We start from the raw sequence: 27,127 nt of genomic DNA, 5'->3' as shown, positions 1-27,127 counted from the left end.
TGTTCACGCATAGCTGCACGACGACAAGCTGCAATAAATCAGAACTTCGCCAGTCACCTGCTTGTAGGGCTGCACTCACAGACAGGCCACCCACATTCTCACACTCTCACACACACACCCCTCCACCTGTGTGTCCCTCTCTGTCATGTGTGTGTGTGTGTGTGTGTGTGCACGCGCACGCGCACATGTGTGCATGCATGCGCGAGTGAGGAGAGCATAGGCGTGCACGTGTGTCTGAGCATGCCAGGAGCGGCACCTTCATTAATTAACCCGCCTGCTGCTAACATCGCACCCATGTAGAGGAAGTTATTAAGAGAGGAAAGGCAGAATAAATGCTCCTTTAGTTAGGTCATTATCAGCTCCTGCTTACCTCTCTGCCGTCAGATGGAAAAATCTCATTTAAAAGTGTGGCTACATTAATCACAGCGCCATATCAAAGTGATAATCACCTGAATTCTCCATTAAAATAAAACTGCCAAACCCAAGGGAAATCTCACCTTACTCTTTAATTGTTTCGAGTCTGTGATAGGCTTTTTAATCTAAGATTAATTTATGCTATTTTAAATAACTCTACATATGATTAATAAGCTTGAAAATTAAAAGGAGTCTAAAGCAATTATAACAAGTGGTTGGTCATCACCTCATTAGAATGTGTTAAAGAACAGCACTGGTGGAGTGCAATGTGTGTCACTGTGTGCATGTATATGTGTGTGTCTTATACTGGAGCAGGGAAAGAGCATGAGAGAGACACACAGAGTAAGAAAGGTGAATAGGTCAGCGTTATAACTAGGTCTTTGCAGATTTGCATACTAATGACATACTCCCACTGGATACAGAGAGACGTGTGCACGAGTGTGTGTGTATGTGCATGTTCAGACTAGGCTATAGCTCCATGAACGCTGATCTCTTAATTCAACAGTCACCAAGGGAAAGACTATTCGTCTAGATTACAAAAGATCTGGGCAGGCCTACCCAGAGCTGCAGCCAGCACGCCTGCTTGTCCTGTAACTGCATGCACTTGAACAAAAACCCCTCCCCCAAGACACACATGCAACGTTCAGAAGGACAGGGCAGGCTTACCCGTAGCTGTAGCCAGCATGCTTGCTTGTGCTGCAGTTGCATGGAAATAACCCCCCCCCCCCACAGATTACAAAAGCGTGGGGAAGGCTTACCCAGAGCTTTAGCCAGCATGCCAGCTCGTCACACTCGCATGAAAATACCACACACACACACACACACACACACTCTCACACCCCCGCCAATATCCCTCTGGCACAGAACTATTTTCAGGACAATTGAACCAAAGAGCAGCTAATTCACCAACACTCCTTACAATAAAAACCTATGTGAGCCAACCTTTCCCAGAACTGATTCAGGAGATTAAAACACTGATTAGCAGCAGGGCCACTTGCTCTGATAGCTGTGCTCTGACAGGGGTGTGGTTTCTGTGGCCGGGAGGACTGTGTGGAGTCTGTTTCCTCAGAGGGTTGGGGGGTGGTTTGGGGGGTTATCCAGAAAGCCACAACGTTAGCAGGCTAAAAGGCAGGATCGCCCTCGCGGGACTCCTTGCCGTGCTAATGTGTAAACAAGTCATCAGAGCTATGTCAAAGGGCTGCGAGGGCCCTCTCATCACGCTGCCTCAGTCACAGGCCACAGGCTTTCAGCAGGCTGCGTGGCTCTTAAAGGGCTGGCCCCCTGAGGACTGCATCACCTTACACGTGCACGCACACAAGCATGCCCACGAGCACACAAACCCACGCGGAGAGACGCGAACCAGCGCTCTAGTCATAATGCCATCTCGGGGAGGGGGAGGCTGTGTATGTCCCTTACAGATTTCGGGAAAGTGGACAGCCATAGTCCATGATGCAGGGCGGCCTTGTTCTTTTGTTCCCAACTGCATCAACTGCTGCAGCTGGGGCTCGCGGTCCCGCACGCCCCTCAGGGGCCAGGATGCGCCGCTGATGGGTGGGTGGGTGGGTTAAAGGTGCTAAAAAGCTTAGTGACAATGGGAGAAAACCAGAGGGAGGGGGAGATGTCAATCATTGCACAATCACTGTTCGAGCATGGATGACACTCAAGGCGGCTGAGAAGTGTTGAGATTCTAAAAGAGGAACAGGAACTTGCCGAGTCTTATCAAACCTAACCCTATTATGAAGACTCACATGCATGCAGTAGTGTAGTTCCTTGCAAATCTAGCCTGCTATACAGTAATTGCTCACCTGGGTGGAATGCTTTTGACAGGATATGGCGGATCTCTCTTAGGGGAGGTAAACAAAAGGCCTGGACTAATTCACACAAATGCAGAGAGGAAAGAGATTACACCAGCTATCTTCATTGACAAGTAATTTCCAAAAACACTAATAGGGAGATTAAATCAACATTGCTTTCATTCTCACAAGTGATGACAGAAGTGTAGTTCTTTTGTGTTGCTCCTCCTTGGTGTGTCAGATGACACGGTCTCATAACCATACTGCACTCTACCGTTAACACGAACACTCCAGCATTCATGAACCCATACGCACGGATTGTACTGCTGTCCATGGTGCTGAAACAGACTTGGCTGTGCTAACAGCCTTTAAAAACCTTGCTAATGTTCCATCAGCGGTTCTCATTAAGTCCATACAAAAGGGTATCCACAGCAATCACAGAGCTCAGGGTGGGAATTGGACACATATCTTCCCACTGTAGAAACTTGTACAGACTAGAAGAGCGATGAGGAAAACCCAAGTCCAAGTCTGGCAAGAGAATATTACCTGCACTGTCAGAAGAACAAGGGGTGAATAAAAGACATTTAAAGGGAGAGGACAGTTGTAATTATGGCACTTCACGGCCATGACAAATTATGGTGACAATATGGTGTTACAAACAAACAAACAAACCCGGAGTGACAAAGTGGTTTCTGTGCCTCATCTCCAGGACACAGTCCAGGGACAGTATGATCGCTAACTGAGGCTTTTTATAATCATTCATCATCAAAGCCTGGCAAAAATGTGAAGACTGAACGATAAATCGAGGTGAAAACAGAACAAATAGACCTAGAGGTTAGAACGGAAAAACTCACTTGTTTAAAAAACAAAACAAGACCAACCAACCAAGCAAGCAAGCAACCCAAAAATTGGCATGGCACAGGCAAGGAATAGACAATTCCCCCAACTCCCAAAGTGTTGTGTTTGGTTTATAAGGCCTGGTTCCAAAGAGCAGGACACAAAGTACACATTGGCGAGGCAGCTTGCCTGGTTCTCCAAGCTCAGCGAAACACGATGGACTGTGCAGACTAGGCTAAACCACACCCCACTCCTGATTTGTCCAACAACTACTAAAATTAATTATACATTAGACTTTCAATAATATCTGAGTGACGGTCAAGTCTCTTTATACCTGTATTGCTATTGTATGTTTGAACAGGACAAAGAGCATAAAGTCAAAGCAATGGGTCTGTGTTTGCCTAAAATTCTGCTGCTTTTCATCTCTCTCAGTCTCCCGATGTTCTGACCTTCATGTTTCATTGTGTGAAATGACAGCATTGTGAAATTGTGTGAGATCACAGAATCTATAGAATGACCGTGCCCAGTGAATAAGCATGCAGTTAAACTCTGCATACAAAGTCTCATTCCTTTGGCTCTCAGAGCTCTACTGCACCTTCTGGATGTGACCAAGAAGGACGTACTTGAAGCATGGATTGGAAGGTCACCAAAGGTTGTTCTATTTAGGCTGGTTGGGCCAGGAGCCCACAGGTCTCTCCATTATCTAATCTGTGGTGATCTCATGAGTCAAGGTCTCAACACCACCACACTGAATGTGGAGTTAATACCACCTATAAAATTGTGGCCCACACTTAATCACTGATTCCATCATCTCTAATAGAGTTTTGACACGCCACTCTTTCCTCAAAGCTGTTTGTTTGTTTAGGGGAGTAGGAAGAGCCCCTTTAAAAATCTTTTTTAAATATAGCCTAAAGGGCATGGACTCACCATGAGGTTATTGGGAGCGGGGCGTTCTTTAGGCTGCTTTCTCATGCTGTGGAGAGAAAAGAAAGTCCACGGTAAAACGCACACAGCCATGGCTCAGTGGAGAATTCTACTGCTCGTATTTTTTTAATGCACCGCAAAAACAGTACAAGGACGTGAAAAGAATCGGCCATCGCTGTAACATTTAGTCTCACTGATCAGGACCTGCAACTAAGCTTCAACAAGCTTGGAATTCATAATGGTTATTGTCAGTGCTATTAACAGTGTGGTCACCCCTGCTTTCATCCCTGCCCTGCGCCAGAGCCATAGCAAAGCAGCCCATCCTTGTTAGCTAGTGGGAAAGGTAAGTAAGTAATTAGCGGCTCTCCTTGGCACAGATCTACCCAGAGCTGGGGGTAAATCAGTCAAGCTGACCCATATAAGAGATAGGAAGGATTACAGGGACATTGAGGTGCACACAGGGGCTGTTTGGGCCATGACAAATGAAGCATCCCCAAGAACAAGGCTAATAATAGGAGCAAACTCTGGGACAACAGTGCCTGGTGACCTGTTTGTATAAATAAGGCAGAGGGGGGTAAACAACAGCGTAAAACAAGTCCCCGCCCATCTGGCTGTTGCCACAGAGCCCACAGGTGCAGCAGAGGGAGTGAGGGAGAGGAGGCCTGAGGATTGTGGGTACTTGGGGCACAACTAGGGAGGGAACAGAGCACACAAGAGTGTGCCTTTATGGAAGATGGGGCAGGATAGTGTAAATATTTTCATTTGTGTAAAGTTGGGTTGACACTGCAATAGAAACCACATTGTGCAGCTTTGCTAGACTAAACCGGGTTGGCAGTTGAAGGATTGTTCTCGGCTGGGTCAATATGGTCTAGTTTTCAGGAGTTCCCAATGTTTTTTCTATAATATCCCAACATCTTAGTTGCCTGTAAAGAAGACATTCACTTTTATGTTAACACAGGTTTACGACTTCTGTGGCACATCAGTTGGTAAAAATAATGATGATGTTCCTGTGTGTCCTGAATTCTAAACTGTTACTATGCCAATCTGGTCTAATAGGCAAAACAGTGGATCATCGTCAACACAAACCGAAAAGCAGTATGTCGACTGAACTGAACTTCAACCACTGAAGCACGTTTGACATGTTTTCAATCACACTGAAATCACATCCACTCACTCACCACTGTGTTATGAAGTCTACAAACTTCTCACTGAAGTGACCAGTGGGTAGCACAGGGGGATCCTGGAACATACAGATGAATTTGTTAGAAAACCGAAGGTAAAAGGACAGAAAGAACATATGGAATACAAAAGATCAGAAGAACAGAATAGAGACAAAAGAAAAACAAAGACCCCATCTCTAAAAAATGTGTCAGATATTTTATTTTGTTACATTGCCATTGAAAAAAAATCAATACAATAAAAAAAAAACCCTGCATGCTGAACGGGGGATATGCGTCCTTCAACTAGAGGGTCCTGGTGAAAAGCAGGTTTATATGAACATTTCTCAGCACCTGAACCCTCTTTTGTTAGGGAGAGTACAATGCCAAACGTTGTCCAACCACGATTACAACAAACCCCCGAGGCCATGAATGAAAAGATAGAGGAAGATGGCATGGAGGCACATTAACAGGACAGCAGCCCATATTCACAAGAGACAGAGGAAGAGACAGAGAGAGAGAGAGAAAGAAGTAAAAGTGGGTCCACAGAGCAGGTAGACGCTCAAACAGAGTAAGAGTCTAATAAAGATCAAATCAACTTTGACAGACTTTAAAGAAAGCTGGCCAAAATCATGATCAGAAACAACTACCCAACCAAACACTTACAGTAATATGGCTTTCACAAGAAATGTACTTTTTGTTCCTGGTATAAAGTCTACCTTTTTTGATGGATGACATTCTAAGGGTACTTATGTGATAGGGGACTTATTGCAGACCAACACTATGATGTCTTTTCAGCAGCTACAACAAAAATGTGATATTCCAAAGCTGGATCACTATGGCTTTTCTCAAAAATTCTTGATTATACAACTACTCAATTACAACCATTACTGGACAGCCCCTCTGTACAGCATCTTTATTCAATATCACTGGTGTTATGTGCAGTCTATACAGCATCTTTTATACTCCTATAGAAAGTTTCTTTATTAACACAAGTGCAGCTCATTTCATCTCAAACTTTTACTCATTTACACTTTCTCAGGGTCCACAGTACCAGGAAGTGGTGTGATTGGCAGATGAGAGAAGGACTTTGATAACATGACCAGAGATTACAATGGTAGCCGGCTGCCGAGGCCTCGACAACTACTTGTCTTTGTATATGACTTAGGTTAAAAAAATGTGGTATAGACTGCATACAACACCAATGATGATGAATAAAGATGCTGTATAAACTGCATATAACACCACTGATAATGAATAAAACTGACCACAGTATTTCAACTGTGTGTGTTAAATGCAGTACAATTTTAGGAACATGTTTTCATTACTCTTGGTAAAGAACACGCATATCAAGATTCTAGAAATTCATTGCTCAGGAAACTGGCAAAATTCTCAGCATAAAACTAAAGAGATATCTGGTCTCATTTCTACTGGTGCTTCCCTCCAAAATAGCCTTCCTACCTTTGATGCATCATAAACTTCTTGTCAAATGACTACTCCTGGCTAGGAAGTGTATTCCCAATAACAGGCTAGGAGAGACTCCCTTGTCTGTTAGTCCATGGTATAGGGGGATATTCAAAATACTTCCTCACAAGCAATAAGCTTCAGTGATCAAAGGCAATTACCTTTCGTTTATAAAAATTCAGAGGCCTGTTAAGAGTATTTGCCTTCCGATTTCATAAATATTAAACTAAATGGTCAATATTCCTTAGAGTGGAAGCCACTAGTAAATCCAGGTGGTATATAACTGAAAGGGGTTTGATGAAGGGAAGTGCAGTATGGAGAGTTATACTGTATGTGGTAAAGTGTGCAGAATGTGAATTTGTTATTTTGTTACTTTTTTTTTTCCTCTCTCAAGGATGCTCCTGTTTCATGTTTTGCTTTGTTTATAACATCTACTTAACTGTATTTAATCAATTGTGTAAAAATCAAAAATTAATTAATAATAATTTTAAAAAAGAGAAACTTACAATTTAAATGAGATTTTAGGAAGGAGTGCTAGGATGCCATGATCAGCTTATTTGAATAAATGACCTTCTACACTAATGACTGACATTCAGTCTGCTTTCAAAAGAATATGAAAGTGCAATGGTTATCTGAGAGCGAACGATGCGATGTAAGAAAAAAAATAGCATGCACGTACAATGAAGACCGTTTCATACAAAAAACCCCCAAAACATTTTAAAATAAGAGTGAATGGCCATGGCAGACAGAGCACTTCAAGAAGAGGTAAGAGGAAAAAGAGCAGAAATATTAGTTACAGGGAGGCAGTGGTTGAGAATACTGTAAGAAACACAAACATACCTAGAAACTAAAGACTAGGAGAGAGGGGAAGGAGGGCAAGAGAGAGTGGAAGAGACTGTTCAAAAAGAGAAGACATAATAGTCATTATTACTTGTGAAATTAAATGCTAACTGCTCTGTAGCAGCAATCTCATTACAGACCACACACACACACACACACACACACACACACACACACACACAATGTAGAAGTCATTCAGTCAAATCACAGAAAAGTGGATTGATCTCACTGGCTATTAAAAAGCCCTTTGGGCTCCTTTCCTTTCCTCCCTTCTCACTCACCCTCCCCATCTCTCCCTCTCTGCCCTGTGTTCTGGGTGGGCTGTAGGAATATGATGCATGCACCTATTTAAATTAACAAAGCAATAAGAGTTTGTGATATGCTACTGCTCAAGTGAGTTGCAGCCTACCGGAGCAGCCATACATCATTACACAGCCTGGGCATACAGCCTGGAGGCTTTTACACACACACACACACACACACACACACACACACACACACACAGAGACACACACAGAGACACACACAGAGACACACACAGAGACACACACAGAGACACACACAGAGACACACACACACACACACACACACACACACAGAGACACACACACACACACACAGAGACACACACAGAGACACACACAGAGACACACACACAGACACACACACAGACACACACACAGACACACACACAGACACACACACAGACACACACACAGACACACACACAGACACACACACAGACACACACACAGACACACACACAGACACACACAGACACACACAGACACAGACACACACAGACACACACAGACACAGACACACACAGACACACACACACACACACACACAGTCCCTACATCAGACAGCCTGGAGGCTTACTTAAACACACACACACAAATACAGAAAAACCCTTGCACAGAGATGCACACAGAACAACGCACATGCAGTTGCTCACACACACACTCACACACACACACACACACACACACCTCTACATGACTGGCACTTTGATGTGGCTGCAGTAAGATGAAGACGACGATGCTGATGATGAAAGTACTAGCGTATTATGCGCCGCTGCCATTATCCACCACTACAAACGTCCGGAGACCCGGAGCCTCGCTCTCTCCACAATACCAGCAGTAAATATACATGTAATTGCCCGCCAGCAATTATCAGGCGAAATTAGATCCGTAATTACAGCGGTGGATTTAAGCAGGGAATCTTATTAGGGACATCAGCTCTTGTCAACACACGGACAGAGTGGAAGAATAAAAGACACGCTGTCCACATGAGGTGCTGGGCACCAGCGAAGCCTGCATGCCACATCCCAGAATGCACCGAGGCCTGCCCAACATGACAAACAAACGCATCTAAAGAGAGAGTGAGGGAGAGGGGCTTAGAGACAGATAGATGCAGGCACCGAGAGAGACACAGGGAGAGAGATCAGTAGAGAGAGAGAGAGAGAGAGAGAGAGAGTGGGAGAGAGACAGAGACTCAGACAGAGGACAAAGGGCGGCTCTTGTATGCATTACCTCTTTTAGCTGTTTATTCACCCCTCACCTGAGCCCCATGAGACCTTGCAACTAATTACTTATGACTCTCCATGGCAACACAACACATGCACAGACACAAACACATAGCACAGGTTAACACGCATATCCACATGTACACGTGTATGACGCACGGGCGCCCACATACAAACAAACTCAAATATTTATCTCGCTTATCTAACTACAAGGTTCAGGCTATTTGCAAAGCTAAATAATGCAACCTTTGCCTTTACTTCGTTGATTTTTGCACCTCCCGCAGACACCCGTTTCTTTTCCATTCTCCAATCCACATTCACCCCTCTAGGCTCTCTAGAGACTCGGCTCTTTTGTTGCTCTCCCTCTCTCACAGATAAGTTTTCCCATACTGCCTCTCACTCTCACCTCATCTGCCTTTCCACTTCTTTCCTCCTCTTTCCTTAAGCCAATCAGGTGCGCTCTCTCGCTCCCTCTCTCTCTCTACTGGATTACGCTTTTAAAGTAGGTCCCACAATGTCCCTGCCAACCCCCTGTGTCTCATTCAGACACTCTCTTAGACACACTCACACTTGGTGCTGTAATTTAGTGGATGCCGTGTGTGTGTGTGTGTGTGATAAGGCCTTGGTCAGCTGAAAGTAGGCGGCGGTAGCAGAAGCAGTGTACCCTGGCCTCGAGGCGCTGTAGGGAAGGACATGGCAGAAAATAGTTTGAGTGATGCCTCCGCCGTTTGAGTAATGAACAGTTCAGCTGGGTCAACCCATTACACCAGCCGCCGCTTAATTATTAATTACGCCCAATCTATAAGAGAAAGGACAAGTTCAGTATGTTTAATGTGTGTTTATGCTACACCCGCCTCACTACACCTCCACCGTGCTATTAGCATGTGTCAGTGAGCTGCTCAAGCAGAAAGAGAGGTCTCTCTCTCTTTCTCTCTCTCTCTCTCACACACACACACACACACACACACACACACACACACACTCTCACTTGCAATTAACCAAATTACTTAAACCCTCACACGGATAAGACAAAACACATTTAATATTTGTGTATTTTTATAATCTTCACCTTCATTTGAGATGGGAGAGGTCAGAGGGAAATTTAACGACTCACAGCACACTCAGTGCAGGACGACCTTTAACTAACTCTACATCTTGCGTCGGCAATCAGTATGTCAGAGATGTAATGTAATTGTCAATAAAGGGAAGTGATAATCAAGGGAACTCCTCTACTAACTACCCCATCACAATAATATCAGAAGCAGGACAGGACACTGCCTCCATATGCAGTATACTGTGGTACCTGACCTCAGAGTGCTACCACAGCTGCCAGACACCCAGCGCTCTGGGGAAGAGGGAAGATTTTTTCCGCCATTCTGCTTGAGTGAAGGGTGCAATCGCTCTGGCGCAAACTGGCCAGAACCAATCAGGTTGTACGCTTGCAGGCTGCTTGGTGTGGTGTGGAAGAGGAGCTCAATCCAGCCAAGCCCACGTGGAGTGTAGAGCATCTGTGCAGACGCTGCGCTGGGAGAGACGGGCCTCTCGTCTTTCAGCCCAGCTAGCACAGTGAGAGACAGGGGTGAGGAAGTGTGTCAAGGTTTCGGGTGGGTGTATTTTAGTGCCTAGTGCAGGTCAAGGTTAATGCAATACTGCACAGCCTCAGCGCTCTGTAGCCCGGTCATGCTACATTACCCGAGCAAAGTGTGTGTGTGTGTGTGTGTGTGTGTGTGTGTGCACGCGCTTGCTGTGCCTGTGCACGCTCGGCGCGTGCGAGAGTGCAGAAAGAACAGTGAAATGGAGACAAAGTAAAATAGCTGCTGATAAAGAGATGGGGAGAGAGGGAGAGAGAGAGAGAGATAGACTCAGAACCTGGAGACGCCAAGCACGAGAGAGAGTGAGTGAGCAAGAGACAGAGAGACTCCAACAAAGAACCTGTCAGGCATTAAAAGCCACTGCTCACTCACCACACACACGAGCAAGGCAATTTAAAACCAGTCCAGCTGCATCTCAAATGTCAGCTGCGGTTTGGGCAACCTAACCCCAGCCCGGTAAGCTACTCCAGCCCCAGGCTTCAGCGCGGCCTGCTGGCTCCGCTCCCTGCTCCACACCGGAGCTGATCTGCTAAAGCACTCTGCTTCATTAGGAAACAAAACAGCGGCCTTCCGGCCCATTAGCCGCAGCGCTAGGGACGCCGGCGCGTCGGAAGCGGACTCACCTCATCAACGATGCACTGCAATAACTGGAGAGGCTGCCAAGAGGGTGGGGGGTGGAGGGTGGGGGGGGGGAGACGAGAGGAGATTAGACCCATCGCCTTACAGAGCAAAGGAAATGAAATCAGCAATGCAGCAAAAACAGGTAGCAATCCCGATTAATCAAAGGCGCTCAGACAGGGGGAAGCCATCGGATCTGGAATGCTCTATTATTTCTAATGGCCTGGTGTCGGAATGTGGGGCAGTTAAGCGCCGGTGCATTGTTTGTCGTATTAGCTTTAGAGGTGGGCAACCAAGCGGTGCAAAGAGGCGACTATCAAAAGAAATAAAGAAGAGGTCGCCTTCATCTAAAAGAAAAAAAACAAAAAACAAAAACAAAAACAAATAAACCTCAAGTACTTACCATTAAGGACCCTTGGTTTTTCTGAATCTGCAGAAGGAGAAATAAAGAGATGAAGGAACAAAAAACAGAATAGTGAGAGCAGAACGGCGATATGTAATTAGCATGTTATAATCACAAGCATCGCACGAAGACACGTTCATGATGGCTCGGGGTGCAGGGAGGGGGAGTTCATGAAAAGGGGGGGTGGGGGGGGGGTTCATGAAAAGCCCTGTGGCCACTAGGGGCCACGACGTGTTAACAGCATTTGCATAATGAAAATACACAAGCACTAATAGGCCGATCTCGGTTTAGTGGGCAACACCAGCCAATCCTCATGCTGCCTGCAAGCTGCATGGAGACGCCGGATTGGAAAAGTGGCTGCGTGACATGCATCTTAAACAGGAGCAGGGTCTCGGGCGTAAACAGTGCACATGTGCGACACGTCAGCTGATGGACAAGCTCAGATAGCTGCATATCGTAAGCGCAAGAACCTCTGACGGATCAAGCTCTCTCTTCACTCCCGTTACGATCTTAGAATTACTACTATCATTATATGGCACAAGCATTGGCATCTATACTTTGCTGTCTACGTTTTGTCCAAGATTCTAATTGGAGCCGGAATAATCAAGTAAATATGTGATTGGATGCCTCAAACAGTACACACTCAGAAAACACTCTTACAGTACTCAAAACACTCATACAGCTGAGGGCTATGTGAGCAATGTGATCAAGTGTTGTAGTTACTGAGGTTATCGTGGCACAACGATCTCTGTAAGAGACTAATCCCATTACAGTACAGAAGATGAGTCAGTCGCCGGAGCCTGGTCTGTTCGGGGTGACGGCACACCAGCTGTCTGCAACGTGTGTGTGCATGTCAGCATTTGAGCTGAGACAGCATTTCTCAGCCTGGCAGAAAGGCCATCCTGATCCCATCCTATGTGTCTGCCCTGCCTTCAGTGCCAGTGGAAGGCCAAGGGGCCCACATCCAGGCCCCACGTACTGGCCCTGCGTGCTGGTGAGGCACTACTGCAAGTGAGTCACTCTACACACTGCTACATACTGCTGTGCACCTTTTAAATACCCAGAGACTTGATGTGATGCACCACAATGGCTTTACTAACATGGGCTAAATCAGGATTTAAATCTCAACACAATGTAAAACAGAAATGAAATACAAATAAAAAGAATAAATAGGAACAAATAAATTTTAAAAAACAAAACTGAGTGGGGAACGGATGACCAAATTGTTTTTAACCATTTAAATATGACCAGTTAAATGTTTTCTGCTAGAACAGACTCAAACTTCAAACCGAGGCTTTGGAAACAAAGCAATTTTGTACAGTGTGCTCAGATGAATATGGAGGGAAAAATGATCCGAAACAGAAACAGCCGGAGAATACAAAGGCAACAACAAATCAATCAGGGGAAGCAACGCCGGCGGCTGTGTGCACATGCCAGCGAGTCTGCAGTCTTCAAAGATTCTCCGAGCGAGCCGTCGAGAGACGCCATTAACTCCTGACAAAGAATGCAAATTAATCCCAACATGGGGTGAGACGGAATTAAAGAGTCTTTTATAATCAATGACGAGACAGGAGAACACGCGCACATTGGGAAGGACACGCACGCACACACGCGAGCAGAAACGGAGGCAGGTCACGGCGAGTGCTGAGTTCTGAGTTAGGAACCTGAAGCTTCTGTCCTTCAGGAATCCTAGTAGGCAAAGAAGCATTGCATGGGTGAAAGTCTGCATACGTTAATAGAAAAGTCTAAGGGTATTTGTGTAAGAGTGACTGAGTGAGAGAGTGTGTGTGTGTGTGTGTGTTTGTGTGTGTAAGTGTGTAAGAGAGAGAGAGAGAGAGAGAGAGAGAGAGAGGGAAAGAGTGAGAGAACATGTAGATGCATGGGCTGCAGTAAATGACAGGCCAAGCCCAAGGTAGTGTGTGTGTGTGTGTGTGTGTGTGTGTGTGTGTGTGTGTGTGTGTGTGTGTGTGTGTGTGTGTGGAGTGGGGGGGGGGGGGGGGGCGGGGAGTACTATGCTCTGTGCGATGCCTGTAGGTGAAGAGTCTGCAGCACCATATGGAGCTGTGAAAATTAACATCAAGAGCAAAAACGCAGTGGCAGCAGGAGGTCCTGTCTTTCCCTCCACTCTCTCACACTCTCTCCCTCTCTGATTCGCTCACCCACTCCTTCCCTCTCAAACTCTCTTTCTCGCACCCCCTTTTCTGTTTTTGACCTTTTCCTCTCTCTCCAAATGAAATTTAGAGATGCAGGAGCAGAACTGGAGAGAGGGTGTGGGAGGGGGAGAGATGGGGGAGGGGAGAGAAGGGGATATTAGAAAATGAGAGTAATAAATTAATGGGGTGTAAAAACACAAAGAGCTTCATTATAGTGCCCGTGGCTCTGTTTGCCAAGAAAAAAAGTTCCTACACATTCAAATCCCCATTTGTCTAATCATGCAGAAGATGACGCTGCCTAAATGAAGCGCGAGAGAGAGTTCTAACAACGCATTACGAGGTTGTGGACATGCCACTGGGGTGTGGCATCAAACTGACGCAAATGATTTTCACCCAACAAAAAGGGTTGCTTAGCAGGAATCGGACCATTAAAAACATCCTATGTATTTTCTGGAAATCGCACAATCTAAAGCATTTCCTCCCATGCTTCCGCTACAGGCCTGTTTATACAAATAATGAAATAACCCTATAACTTTGCCCCAGCCGCGTACACTGTTTACACGACCCTACAGAACAGTCTGCAGGTAATTGCACAGTGAAACAACTTGTGCTGTTCTGGCACTTTATTTGAGCACATCACATTATCTTGAGTATGAGGTAAGAACAGAACACCAGCTTTAATCTGATGGAGTTTACATCCTGCTTGTTCTGGATTTTTTTGGTGAAACTCAGTACGCACACTCAGATCCAGCTGGCTCAGTGATTCTCCCATGGCTCTTGAACTCTGTTTTGGGTACTCCTCACCAGTGTTGTCCTTAGGTTGTTTTAGAGCTATAAAAATGTTCCTGTATCTTTCAGATTCATCCTGCTGCGGCAGCCGTTAGCTGCGTTGCCAAGCGAGTCAGATCCACCGGGAGCCCCGCTTTCTGGTGCCACCAGCACGGACCAAGCCATGTGATTGAAATCGTCAGCTGTTCCTGGTTTCCTCTTCACTTTTCTCATTCCATCACTGAAGTGTTTTCATCTCTTCCAGCCACGGGACACCGTACGAGAATCCCACAGCCTCACTCATGTACTTGTTTAACAAACTCTAACTTGGCTTTTGCATTCTTGAGGCACTGGAGTTGTTTGCATCTCCAGGCCGACCCTCTGAGTTCAGCTGCCTTGAATGGTAGTCTGTGACACGTGGATGCTGTGTACAGGACATTGTTCTTGATGTGTTTAACAGTATTTCTGCATGACTAAAAGCACTGAGTCATGCCACATCTAGACCTACTGTACCTCTAGATCTGTACTTGTGCTTAAATAAATGATACACAGCTCGCCAGGAAAGTTCATCTACATGTAAACATCCTTGGAATCAATGGAGAGGACTCTGGGCACTTTTAACTTCATAGTTACTGTATCACTTTAAACATACGGTGCTGAGTGGGGGAAAACGAAACTGTATCACTGCCCATTTACTTACAGAATGTGCTGTATCAGTTTGGTTTGATGTAAAATAAGAGCCTGTGATGGTGTAAAGGAGCTGAAGACAGGAAAGAGCAGTGGAGCTCCTGCCACTGGGGAGTGTGTGCTTGCATTATTTTACGCAATAGCACTTGCGGTATTAACATGACAATAGACACTGCTAGAGAGCAGTGGAAACCACTTCCAAATGAGACATACCCCAGGCTATGAGATATCACACACGCACACACACTCACGTACACACTCACGCACAAATTGGACTAAACGCGGTAGAACACTTATCAACAGATAAACAAAAATACTATAATAACATTGTTATGCAAATTCATGAAAACACATGCAGCCAATATATATTCCACCCTGTCACATGCCTAAATAAATAATCTCATCCAATCTAATATTCAAGGTCCTGGCACTGATTGCAGTTTCTGAGTGTTCCTTCCTGTTTTCCACGAGCGGTCCTGAGTGGCTGCTTTAGTTTAATATGCTAATTAACCCAACAGGCATGCTGGGAGTAATTTATTGAGCATTAGTCAACATTTCCCTCGTTAAAGGGCCCCTGCACATTTCCAGAGAGCTTCAGCAACCACGAAATTAAGTTTTAGTATGTGTTTAACACACATTTCCATAGATCGAAACCATTAGTGTACATGGAAGCCAACAAGAATCTCCTAATTGGTTTCAGTCATTGCTTGCTTTAAAATTTCATATATGCTCCTCAGTCTGCCAATAATTTTCTGCTTGGTGTCCAAAACAGGAATTAGCTGGCCACGCTTCCATTAACCTACTGTATAGTCTGACCTGGCTAGCCACAACACAACCCATATCAAGGCAATATTCCTCTTTAACAATGTATGCTTCTGACGGGACCGGGATTATATTCCAAAGCAGAGCTCAAATACTGGGTAAACCAGGAAAAAATGCCATCCTGAAAACTGACTGAATGGATTAAGAAATTAGGACAGGACTCCATACAGGACTGTATGGAGAAAACATGAGCAAGACTAGCAACATGATCACAAACCAAAGGAAGACAATTACTTTGTCACACAGACAGATTATGGGAGAATGTATGAATGCAATGATTTTGCAGAGCCTCACAGGCAGACAAATCACTCACCTGAGGATAGGGGAAATTTCCAAGGGCCAGCTAGGAAAAAACAAAAAAAATAAGGTGAGAGAATTACCAAATAATTTACCAAGATATTAATCAAATCCCAACCTGCAACCCCCTAAACCTCCAGATCCATACATACAGATAAGCTTTGTGACTACTAGGGAACCTACACTACACTGGAATTTAAAATAAATGAATAAAATAAAAGAGATAAATAATTAAATTCATTTAAATTCTAAAATAACACCTTTTTAACCACCTGCTACCCAATCCATGTGTCTTGATATACAAGTTGTCTGTTTATGCTCCACCGAGACAAAATCTACCTAATGGGTACCACCTGTTACCCAGACCTGGGGGGAGGGGCTACTAGTGGCCTTATCCTCCCTTTCCCCTGCACCAGGGTCTCTTCAGGATGTGTCTATAAGAGCTTAACTTGTCCTGACTGGGGACGCAGAGGCCTCTGCTACTTAAGGGAGGGGCTTAGACCAGCCATTGTACTGTGTACCCCAGTGGTAGCTGATCAAATAGCATTAGACATTGGGTAACACCCACCCAAAGCCCTGCCCCAAGATCTGTCCCAGAGGACAAAAAAAAAGAGACAGAGATGATAGTCTGACCAAATAAATAAATAAATCACAATAATCATAATGCCTGAGACATTTAATCTTAGCTAAATGGAACAGTACAACCAGACAGTTATGCGGATTTGCTGAAACGTCAACTAAACATTCAACGAAACGTCAAATGAACAGATTTGACTATTTATTTATTTGTTCATTTGTTTATTTATTTTTGCCTCTAATCAATGACTATTATAATTGTAAAGATATGCAACAGTATTGACAAACACAGGATGATTGTCACAGCCACTCAGAGCTGCTGACAATAACAAATTAAAAATCAATACAGCTGACGAGAACTACTAGCATGGCAAATTTAGTACAGTAAATGAAATGGTATTTTTAACATGCGGCTTGTCCTTCCTGTTCATGGCAATGAGCATACATGAGTATACATGAACAACCCATCACATTAACATTTTCAAAAATCACACATATACATGTACAACAGGCATGCACGCACGAAAACAACGAACACATACCCAGCTCCAGTGAATGTGGAGAGCAACGGCAATCAAGGAATATAGAACAACACAGCACTAATTATGGCAGTAGCACTGACCAAATGATTGATGGGGATTAACCACAATACTTTACAAACTGAGATTCTGTTACACTCACTCACACACACACACACACACACACACACACACACACTCTCTCTCTCTCAAAAACAACTTTTTTTTTTTTTTTTTTTACACTAACACACAACCACAAGTGCATTTTTCCCCTTTGAGTTTTGCAGTAGTGCTGAAGGTGATAAACCAGAAGAAATAAAAGAAAGGATTAACTCAAAAGGTACAAAAAGACTAAGGTGTTAAAAAGAGAAATAGTGGTGTTTATTTGTGTGTATGTAAATCTTTACTACAGTCAGTGGGACAGTGGGAGATTCTGAGTGTGATCCATGCATAGCTAAAGGCTAACATCTGTTTGCACAGGCTGCCTGCAGGGACTCATAATACCTCTTAGCTCACACACACGAAGATCTTAGCAGCAAACAAAGCCAGCACATACATGGACACAAGAACCTCCATGAGCCTAACCACACCAGTACAGCACACAAGCAGATGTGTCTGTTGTGTCTACTGTCTGAAGTGTGTTTTTGCTATTTGCCTTCAAGTTTCTGCATGCCTTTATTACAGCTGACCATTTAGCTGCACTTTGTTCTATATGCAAAGTGTACTCATTCACAGAACAGAAGGCTTTACCTCCATGAAAGAGATTCCTACACTCCATACATCTGAATGAATGCCATACTGCTCCCCAGATATTCGTTCAGGCTGCAAGAAAAACGTGTGAACACACACACACACACACACACACACACACACACACACACACACACACACACACACACACACACACACTACATTATAATTGCATATATCTAATAATTTCCCCCGTAAGACTTGGCCTTGTGTCCCTCCTAGACAATTAGTGAAAAAGGTAATTATACACACTCAAAGGCAGAAAAAGCATATATAAAAGTATAGAAAACTACCATATAACCCCCCCACCCCCCTAACAGTCTGAGTGATCTATAAGAGAAATACTGTTTTTTGTGCAGTATATTTGCCAGAGCTCTTAGCCTATAGCCTCGCTGTGTATGGTATGATCTGCCGTGCTGACTCCATTAGAGCCAGAGCAGATACCTGCTTCATGACCAACGGCCTCAGGGAGAGCCTCCACATGCTACCAACAGCATATGACATCGTTTAATTTGGAAATAATATCCCCATCCTACACACTCTCACACACGCCACCAGGCTACTAATAATAATGAGCAAAGGGAGAACAGTGGGTGCATGCGTGTGTGTGTGTGTGGGTGTGGGTGTGTGTGTGTACTTGTGAGTGATAGCAGCAGTAGCTCTTATGGTTCTAAAAATTTCAAACCTTTTAAACCAAAGTTTAAAAAGTTAATCACAGGTGCAGCTTAATTACACTGTCCGCGGTCCCTTTCCCGGATGTCCTGTCTACTCTGAAAACAAAGTGCAACGAAGCCAGAGAGTTCGTTTTTAATTCAGTCAATGTGAAAGGGAACGTTGAAGCCGTGTCGCTGTTTTAAAAGCCCAATCCTGTGTACAGGACTTCTGGAGTGAACAGCCCGTTTCACCCATCAAGGCCCTTATTCTGAACAGCAGCAGGGCTGCAGCTCACCATTCATGAGACTGGTCCTAGGCCAGCCGTTTAAGATGAGTTTGGACTGGCACACTCAGCCAGGACAGCTGGGATCACACTCACTTACCGCCATATAAGCATTGGTTCCAACGTAGGTTTTGGCGATCGAGTTCACCAGCTGTAAAGGAAAGAAGACACACAATATATTTATCCATCCTCAGTGAGCAAAGAACACTACTCATGTGAAAAGACTAAGACAAGCATGAAGCATAAAAAACAGTGCCCTGATTCTCATCTCAGATGAGTGTCCTCTCTCACGATGTAATGGTAAAGGCCTGGACACAGCTGAGGGGGTTGATCCAGGACCTGTACCCTGAAGCCACTTTTAGCCTAAGACAAATGTGCCTGTAATGAAGCTGATGGATATTACGTTGAAGGGTGACATTTGCTGGTGTAGTTGAGGCATATTGAGAGAGAGCATACAGAATGGAGAGGAGAGTGTGTGACCCCGGCTCCAATCTGTGGGGACAGAACGCTTTCAGAGGGACTCGGAGCCCTGTGAAAATCTACTGACATGGCAGGGTGTGTTATTTTTGAGTGTTATTGAAATGTCAGCCTGCTGTAATTTTAGTGCCCCCCTCTCTTTCTCTCTCTCTCTCTTTCTCTCGAGAGCCTGTAGGAACTGGTTAATGCAAAAGAAGACAGGACACAATGGCACATGCCATCAATGACGGGGCAAACATAATGAATGCTCCCCGGTGGCTCTGTGTGTGTACGTGTGTGTGTGAGAGACAGAGAACAGGGGAGAACCAACACACAGAGTGATGTGACCTACCCTTCCTTTAGGCATAGGGGAAAAAGCAGTCATGCACACACACACACTCACACGCCTTAACCGTGGGTCAGACACGTGATGCATCTCTAAGGACAGGATGATGAATAATAATTAAAAGGGGAATGAGTGAAGTGATAGGGTTTTATTGTTAGACTCCTCTGTGTATTAGAGATGGGAAAAGACCACGCAGATTCTCTCAGCCTGAGCTATTGTTGTCACACGGACACCAACACACACGCGCACATACACACTTACTTCATCACATACAGATAAATACACAGCCAGCGTCAGTGGTCAGCATGGTAATTAGGGAATGGAGATGGAAGAGCTTGATGGAGAGGGGTTTAGGGAATGAAGATAAAGGTTCCCCAGGGGAGCCACACGACTGACAGACAAAGCAGGCGAGAGAATTGAGAGATCACGCTTCACAGGGCAATGGATATCTGATTGGTAATGCTCTTTTCACACACAAACACACATACGCGTGCTGGCAAGAAAAGTAAAAATGTACCTGTGTGCTGACGCCGAAGTCACAGAGTTTGACTTGGCCCCGCGTGTTCACTAGCATGTTGGAGGGCTTCACGTCTGCACAGAGACAATGTGACACTAGTCGGACTGAAACCAAGGCGATGCAACCTCAGTGGCACAAAGAGGCTGCCAACCAGCCCGTGAGCAGCGTAGCGACCAGGCGCACGCTCAACAAACGCCAGGGGCTTATGGCTGCAGCTTTAGTGAGGCTGGAGGCCTCTTCACTTACCTCGGTGTAAAATCTTCAGGCTCCACAAATACGTGAGTCCTTTCACCACCTAGACAAGCATTCAAATTCCCAATTATAGTCGGTCAGACTAAGGAAATGTTAGCCTCACCGTACGCTTTTAAGTGACAAAAGCACAGACTCGAGGAAAAACAAAGCAGAAGTGCCGCGTGTGTAGTGCGTGTGTCATGTTTACTGCATGAACAGCAGGTTACGGAGAAGAGAAGGGAGAGACTCACTGCTACTGCGATACGGCCTAGGACATGCTCTGGGATCCTTCTATAAACGTCCAAAGAACCACCTGCACGCACGCACACACACACATGAATACATAATATAACAATATATAATACATATTAAACCTCCTCTGTGCTACCAAGTTGTTTAACCAATTGCGTCTCTACATTACCAAGAAATTCACCACAATGTGGCAGACTCACCATCCATAAACTCAGTGCATATTGATATTCTGTTTTCCACAAAGAAAGCACTGTAAAAAGTTATGATGTACGGAGAGTCACACTGCAAATCAAACAAACAATGAGTCAAATACACAGGTACATTTAGAATATGTAGCCATCATTACAAAACCTACTCCGGACTGCCCAGAAAAAGAGTGAGAGACAGAGAGTGAGAGAGAGAGAGAGCTCTGACCTTATACAAAATCTCCAGTTCAGACATGATCTGTTTCTGCAGCTCCACGGTGATATCAAGAGGAATGACCTGACACAAGAGAGTGATATGACATATATGACATCTCTATTTTACACACACACTTTAAAATCTGTAAACACACACACACACACAGAAATCTAAAATATACAAAACGCAATATTCATTTTACACAGAAGCACCAAGTCCACACTGTTAGTATGACAGTCAAATGTGGAAAAAGCAGAACACTTCACTGTGCAAAACTGACGTGTATTCCACCACCATCCCCACCGTGCTGACAGAGTGGAAAGCAAGTGTAATGTACCCTCAGATTAGCTAAAACGCTTCTTTAGTTAAGGTTAGATCAGCGTTCTCCCATGGAAATAATTGATTACAAGTCAGCGGGGTTAGGGCCACGGCATTATAAGGAGATCACCTAGCCATGGGCAGAGAGGAGAGCCACAGTCACAAAAGGTCAGAGGGGATGGAGAAGGAGAGAGAGAGATGAAAGAGAAAGAGACAGAAGGTGTGTGAGAGAGAGTGAGCGGTAGAGGGGAGGAGAGAGTGTGCACTAATTAGAGAAAATGAACAGAGCCGCTTAAGAAAGATAGCAGTGTAAAGAAAGAAAGCAGCTCTGTGACAGCTGGGGTCACAGGAGAGTCACAGGGGTCCAGCGAGCGTAACTGCAGAGCCGTCAAGTGATGGAGGGCTACATTTGCTCTTAGTGCCCTTCAATTAGTACGCCGCTATTAACACAGGGCTAACGGCCATTTATCATCGTCTGCCATGGATAACGCATACGTGTGTGCTCACATGTACAGATGCACACATGGGCACACACACCCACTCACAAGCCCCTCACAGGTGAAGTTAAGCACCCACTCTCTAAGACCAATTTTCCCCTCAATCTCAAAGATACAAGAGTGTGCTCTCCAAGTTCATGTCCTCTTCTCTTACCTTCACTGCTAGAACTCTCTTCCCCAGGAGATGATATGCTCTGTCAGGGGTGTGAGACAGAAAGAAAGAAAGAAAGAAAGAAAGAGAGAGCGAGAGAGAGAGAGAGAGAGAGAGAGAGAGAGAGAGAGAGAGAGAGAGAGAGAGAGAGAGAGAGAGAAAGTAAGAGAGAGACACTGTGAGACATGTATTCAAAATATTCCACTGTCCTCTCTGACAGTTCAGTTGACAAATGTGTACTGTAAACACAGTAAACATGTATCCACAGAGAATGCTTTTTTAAGCCTAAACATCATAATGCTACGCCATAACAATCTCGGACCTGTCAAGGGCCTTTCTAACTGCAGACAGGCATGGCTGTCTGGTGTAGGGGGTGGAGTCAGAGCATGGTGTGGAAGGGCCAGGCAGGAGGGGTCAAAGTTGAGATGGTGACCCGAGAAACGCCGGTCAGCTGGAGATGGATCAGGCCCGTGTCGGTTTCAACATGAGTCCTGCCACACATGCCTCAGGTTACTGTCCCAACAAACAGCAACGGGGCAATGATTTAATTATGATGCCTGCACACTACCCACTCCAACCAGCTCTGCTTACTAAAGGAGGACTGAGGACTCAGCTTGACTTACAAACCGAGAGAGACAGACAGACATAAAACCTGAAATACAGTGCATCCGGAAAGTATTCACATAGCTTCACTTTTTCCACATTTTGTTATGTTATGTTACAACCTTATTTCAAAATGGATTAAATTCATTTTCCCCTCAAAATTCTACACACAATACCCCATAATGACAAAGTAGAAAAAGTTTTTTTGGGAATTTTTGCAAATGTATTCAACTTAGAAAAGAAAAAAAAAACCCATCAAATCACATCTACATAAGTATTCACAGCCTTTGGTCAATACTTTATCGAAGCACATTTGGCAGCAATTACAGCCCCAAGCCTTATGAGAATGATGCAAGCTTGGCACACCTGTTTTTGGGCAGTTTCTCTCATTCTTCTTTACAGAACCTCTCAAGCTCCATCAGGTTGGATGGGGAGCGTCGGGGCAGTCATTTTCAGATCTACCCAGAGATGTTCAATTGGGTTCAAGTCTGGGCTCTGGCTGGGCCACTCAAGAACATTCACAGAATTGTCCCGAAGCAACCCCTGTTTACTCTGTAAGCTGTGTGCTTAGGGTCATTGCCCAATTGGAAGATTAACCTTCGCCCCAGTCTGAGGTCCAGAGCAGGTTTTCTTCAAGGATGTCCCTGTACATTGCTGTATTCATCTTTCCCTCGACCCTGACTAGTCTCCCAGTTCCTGCTGCCAAAACACAACCCCACAGCATGATGCTGCCACCACCATGCTTCACTGTTGGTATGGTATTGGCCAGGTGATGAGAAGTGCCTAGTTTTCTCAAGACATGATGCTTGGCACTCAGGCCAGAGAGTTCAATCTTTGTTTCACCAGACCATAGAATTTTGTTTCTCATGGTCTGAGAGTCCTTCAGGTGCCTTTTGGCAAACTCCAAGTGGGCTGTCTTGTGCCTTTTACTGAGGAGTGGCTTCTGTCTGACCACTCTACCATACAGGCCTGATTGGTGGAGTGCTGCAGAAATGGTAATCCTTCTGGAACCTTCTCCTCTCTCCACAGAGCAACGCTGAAGCTCTGTCAGAGTGGCCCTTGGGTTCTTGGTCACCTTCCTGACTAAAGCCCTTCAAGCCCGATCATTCAGACTGGCCGGGCAACCAGCTCTAGGAAGAATCCTGGTGGTTCCAAACTTCTTCCATTTAGGGATGATGGAGGCCACTGTGCTCATTGGGACCTTCAATACTGCAGAAATTTTTTTGTACCCTTCCCCAATTCTGTGCCTCGATACAATCCTGTCTCAGAGGTTTACAGACAATTCCTTGGACTTCATGGCTTGGGTTGTGCTCTGACATGTACTGTCAACTATAGGACCTTATATAGACAGGTGTATGTCTTTCCAAATCATGTCCAATCAACTGGATTTACCACAGGTGGACTCCAATCAAGTTACTGAAACAACTGAAGGATGATCAGTGGAAACACGATGCACCTGAGCTCAATTTTGAGTGTCATGGCAAAGGCTGTGAATACTTATGTATGTGTGATTTTTGTTTTTTTTAATATTTTTAATAAATTTGCAAAAATTGCAAACAAACTTTTTTCACTTTGTCATTATGGGATATTGTGTGTAGAATTTTGAGGGAAAAAATTAATTTAATCCATTTTGGAATAAGGCTGTAACATAAAATGTGGAAAAAAATGTGTGAAGCACTGCGAATACTTTCCAGATGCACTGTATGTCAATGGGTACCAGAATGTGAGTGCCTATGCACGCAAACTAAGAACAAAGACAATCAGCCAACATGTAGACAACGGCCCTCCTCTGTCCTTATACATGACTGTGCAGATTTCTACTCATCGTCTCCTCTTCCTTTCTGACGCAGTTGCCACATGCTTGCGTGCGTGCGTGCGTGTGTGTGTGAGTGAATGTGAGAGTGATTAATGTGGAAGTGATGGCCGATCTGGTTTCAGCTCCAGACACCTGGTAACTGCCACGGCCTTTAATTAATGACGCCTCTAAGTGAGTCGTCAGCTAACGCCCACAACTCAGGCCAGAGACACACGATCCAATGCGGTACGTCAGTACATGGAGGACACACTACAGCCTGGACAATTCAGGGCCATCTCTTAATGCTTATTATGGGGGACACAAGCCAAAGTGAGGACAGTTACTGTTTTTGGTTGTCAGCACACAATCCGATCAACAGACCCGCAGCGCTAACGATGGTCCGATAAGAATAATCTCGTTTACAGTGAACCACAGCTTTGTTTAACCAAAACAACGTGAATGTGTGATGCGTCATGCAGACTTTTATTTTTTTGTTTGTTTGCGGTTTTGTTGCACTTGTAGTTGGAGTTTGCGTTTCCTTGCAGGTGTATTTAATGAAGGGGCAAGGTCTGAAGAATTAGGAACTGAAGCGAGAAGGAGCATGGAATGATCTATACACAGCTGAAGTACAGTAATGGCTCTAGTGTTCGGATCATTTGAGGGGAAACCTCCGAGACATATGGAGGAAAAGAAAGGCACATCTTCAGTGTTGCCCTGCCTGGAGTGTAATAGAAACCATACAGAGTCTATTTTATGGGATTTTGATATAGTCCCTGTCCTTCACCTTTGACCTCCGATGGCTAGCCAAGAGGAGGGATGATTGAAGGCTCCCAGGCCTGCGGCCAGGGTGAGGTAACCGTAGCGACAGCCGGTAACCAGTCCCGACCCTGGTAAATGCAGTTCTATGCAGTGTGTTATTTAAACTCCAGAGTCTGCTGTAATGAAAGCTCCGTCATGCAGTATTCATAGGCCTCTTGACGGCCATTGTCGTAACACACACACACACACACACACATACTCGGTCAAGCACGCGCACACACACACACACAAACACGCACACACGCGTATTGGTTACAGGCACCAGACCATACACTCTCTCCTTCTCTGTCTCCATCCCTCACCCGGGATGACCTTTGACCGGGTGACGACCTCAGGAGAAGTGAGAAGGGGAGGTAGGTAGGAGAGAGAGAGGACAGTGATCAGGTATTAAAGGTGAAAGCCTCAGCATGCACACACGCACAGTCCTACTGCTTTTTCTGTCTACTGATCTATACATTCTACTGTATAGACATCTTATGCATTTAGTTACACCTAACCTTTAAGATACTGTAACTGATTTTTATTGTTATCTTCTGATAGACTTAGTCACCAATTCACACAATTCCACACCCTCAAGCTAAGCCACGCATGCTTTCTGCTTTGTTATCTATGCGCATATGTAATGTTACTGCCAGGTATAATTGACTGGTTAAAACTGTGTGTTTAAATACTTAGTCGATTATTACAAAGCACAGGAGAGTCCTGAAGACTTTTATCTTTTATCAGAGCAATTATTTCACAGTTAGGCTCAAAATGCCCGGCATGAACATTTCTGTTCCTCGTCCATCTTGTAAACCGACAATAACACGTTCAGCGCCCGTTCAGGGACGGTGCGGAGCTTTAGAGGTCACTGGTCGGTGACTGAGGTGCTCACTGTGTGGTGAGGTCTTACACAGAGAGAGGGAAGCCAACATGGCCAGCAGTGAGTCTGTCAAGCTAATTTCAAAGAAAAAAATGCTACTGCTGCAATTTGGCAGCATTCTGCATTTGTTCCAAATGAAAAAGGAGAAACAGCAAACCTTGATGAAACCTGTATGTAAAATCTGCGTAAAAACAGTCACAGATCAGGATAGGAACACGTTGAATACGCATTCGCATCTTAAAATTAAAGTACCCCACACATACCCGCATGGTCACTGCTGGCAAAGCCGCAACAAACGGTAACGGGCGCGCTCCTTAAAGCGACAAAATATATAAGAGACATTAGTGGTTACAAAATACCTGACTAGAGAAACTGTGTCATTCAAACATGGTCAAAAAACCTTCAAAGCCATAATCTAAACACTTGACTGGCAGTGCGAGCTACCTGGAAGGAAATAGTTGTCTAAAATAGCGATTCCCTACTTGTACAACAAAGTTCGACAAGATGCACAACACGTACTGCTGTCGACAACAGACAGCTCTTCACTGACAACATATGTGGTCATCGGTGGACATGACTCCATACATATCAGTGACCGTCCACGTCATCACACCAGACTGGATATTACAGTGGAAATGTCTCGAAACAACGTTTTTCCTGGAAAGTCACTCAGCTGCCAACATTACTGGTGCGGCAGGTGATGCATTCCGAGAATGGCAACTGGTCGACCATAAGCCCACAGATATAATTACGGATAAAGGAGCTATCGTCACAGCCGCTATGCAGCTTCTGCATTGGTC

The 27,127-nt window shown here is 44.8% G+C and overlaps 1 protein-coding gene across 3 annotated transcripts in view; it reads right to left on the bottom strand.

Moving 5' to 3' along the window:
- The window catches only part of map2k5 (mitogen-activated protein kinase kinase 5), a 44,510-nt gene that overhangs the window by 3,511 nt on the left and 13,872 nt on the right, over positions 1–27,127 (bottom strand). The window contains exons 9-22 of one of the 3 annotated variants that reach the window (XR_014119504.1): positions 22,252–22,291; positions 21,295–21,363; positions 21,081–21,162; positions 20,880–20,941; positions 20,644–20,692; positions 20,398–20,471; positions 19,179–19,229; positions 18,142–18,213; positions 16,314–16,343; positions 11,571–11,597; positions 11,173–11,205; positions 10,266–10,515; positions 5,147–5,208; positions 3,972–4,017 (exon numbers count right to left, since the gene is read on the bottom strand). Coding sequence is in view for 2 of the 3 variants with exons in the window: in XM_035520916.2 (XP_035376809.1) it covers positions 3,972–4,017; positions 5,147–5,208; positions 11,173–11,205; positions 11,571–11,597; positions 16,314–16,343; positions 18,142–18,213; positions 19,179–19,229; positions 20,398–20,471; positions 20,644–20,692; positions 20,880–20,941; positions 21,081–21,162; positions 21,295–21,363; positions 22,252–22,291 (697 nt within the window). In the remaining variant the exon portion in view is untranslated. The remainder of the gene's footprint in view (positions 1–3,971; positions 4,018–5,146; positions 5,209–10,265; positions 10,516–11,172; positions 11,206–11,570; positions 11,598–16,313; positions 16,344–18,141; positions 18,214–19,178; positions 19,230–20,397; positions 20,472–20,643; positions 20,693–20,879; positions 20,942–21,080; positions 21,163–21,294; positions 21,364–22,251; positions 22,292–27,127) is intronic. The other 2 variants (XM_035520916.2, XM_081705985.1) reach the window with 2 other exon arrangements.

Source organism: Electrophorus electricus, chromosome 23, assembly GCF_041902795.1.
Source record: "Electrophorus electricus isolate QZ-2024a chromosome 23, ASM4190279v1, whole genome shotgun sequence".
In the NCBI taxonomy this organism is placed as follows: Eukaryota; Metazoa; Chordata; class Actinopteri; order Gymnotiformes; family Gymnotidae; genus Electrophorus; species Electrophorus electricus.
This window is presented reverse-complemented; position numbering and strand designations above follow the sequence as displayed.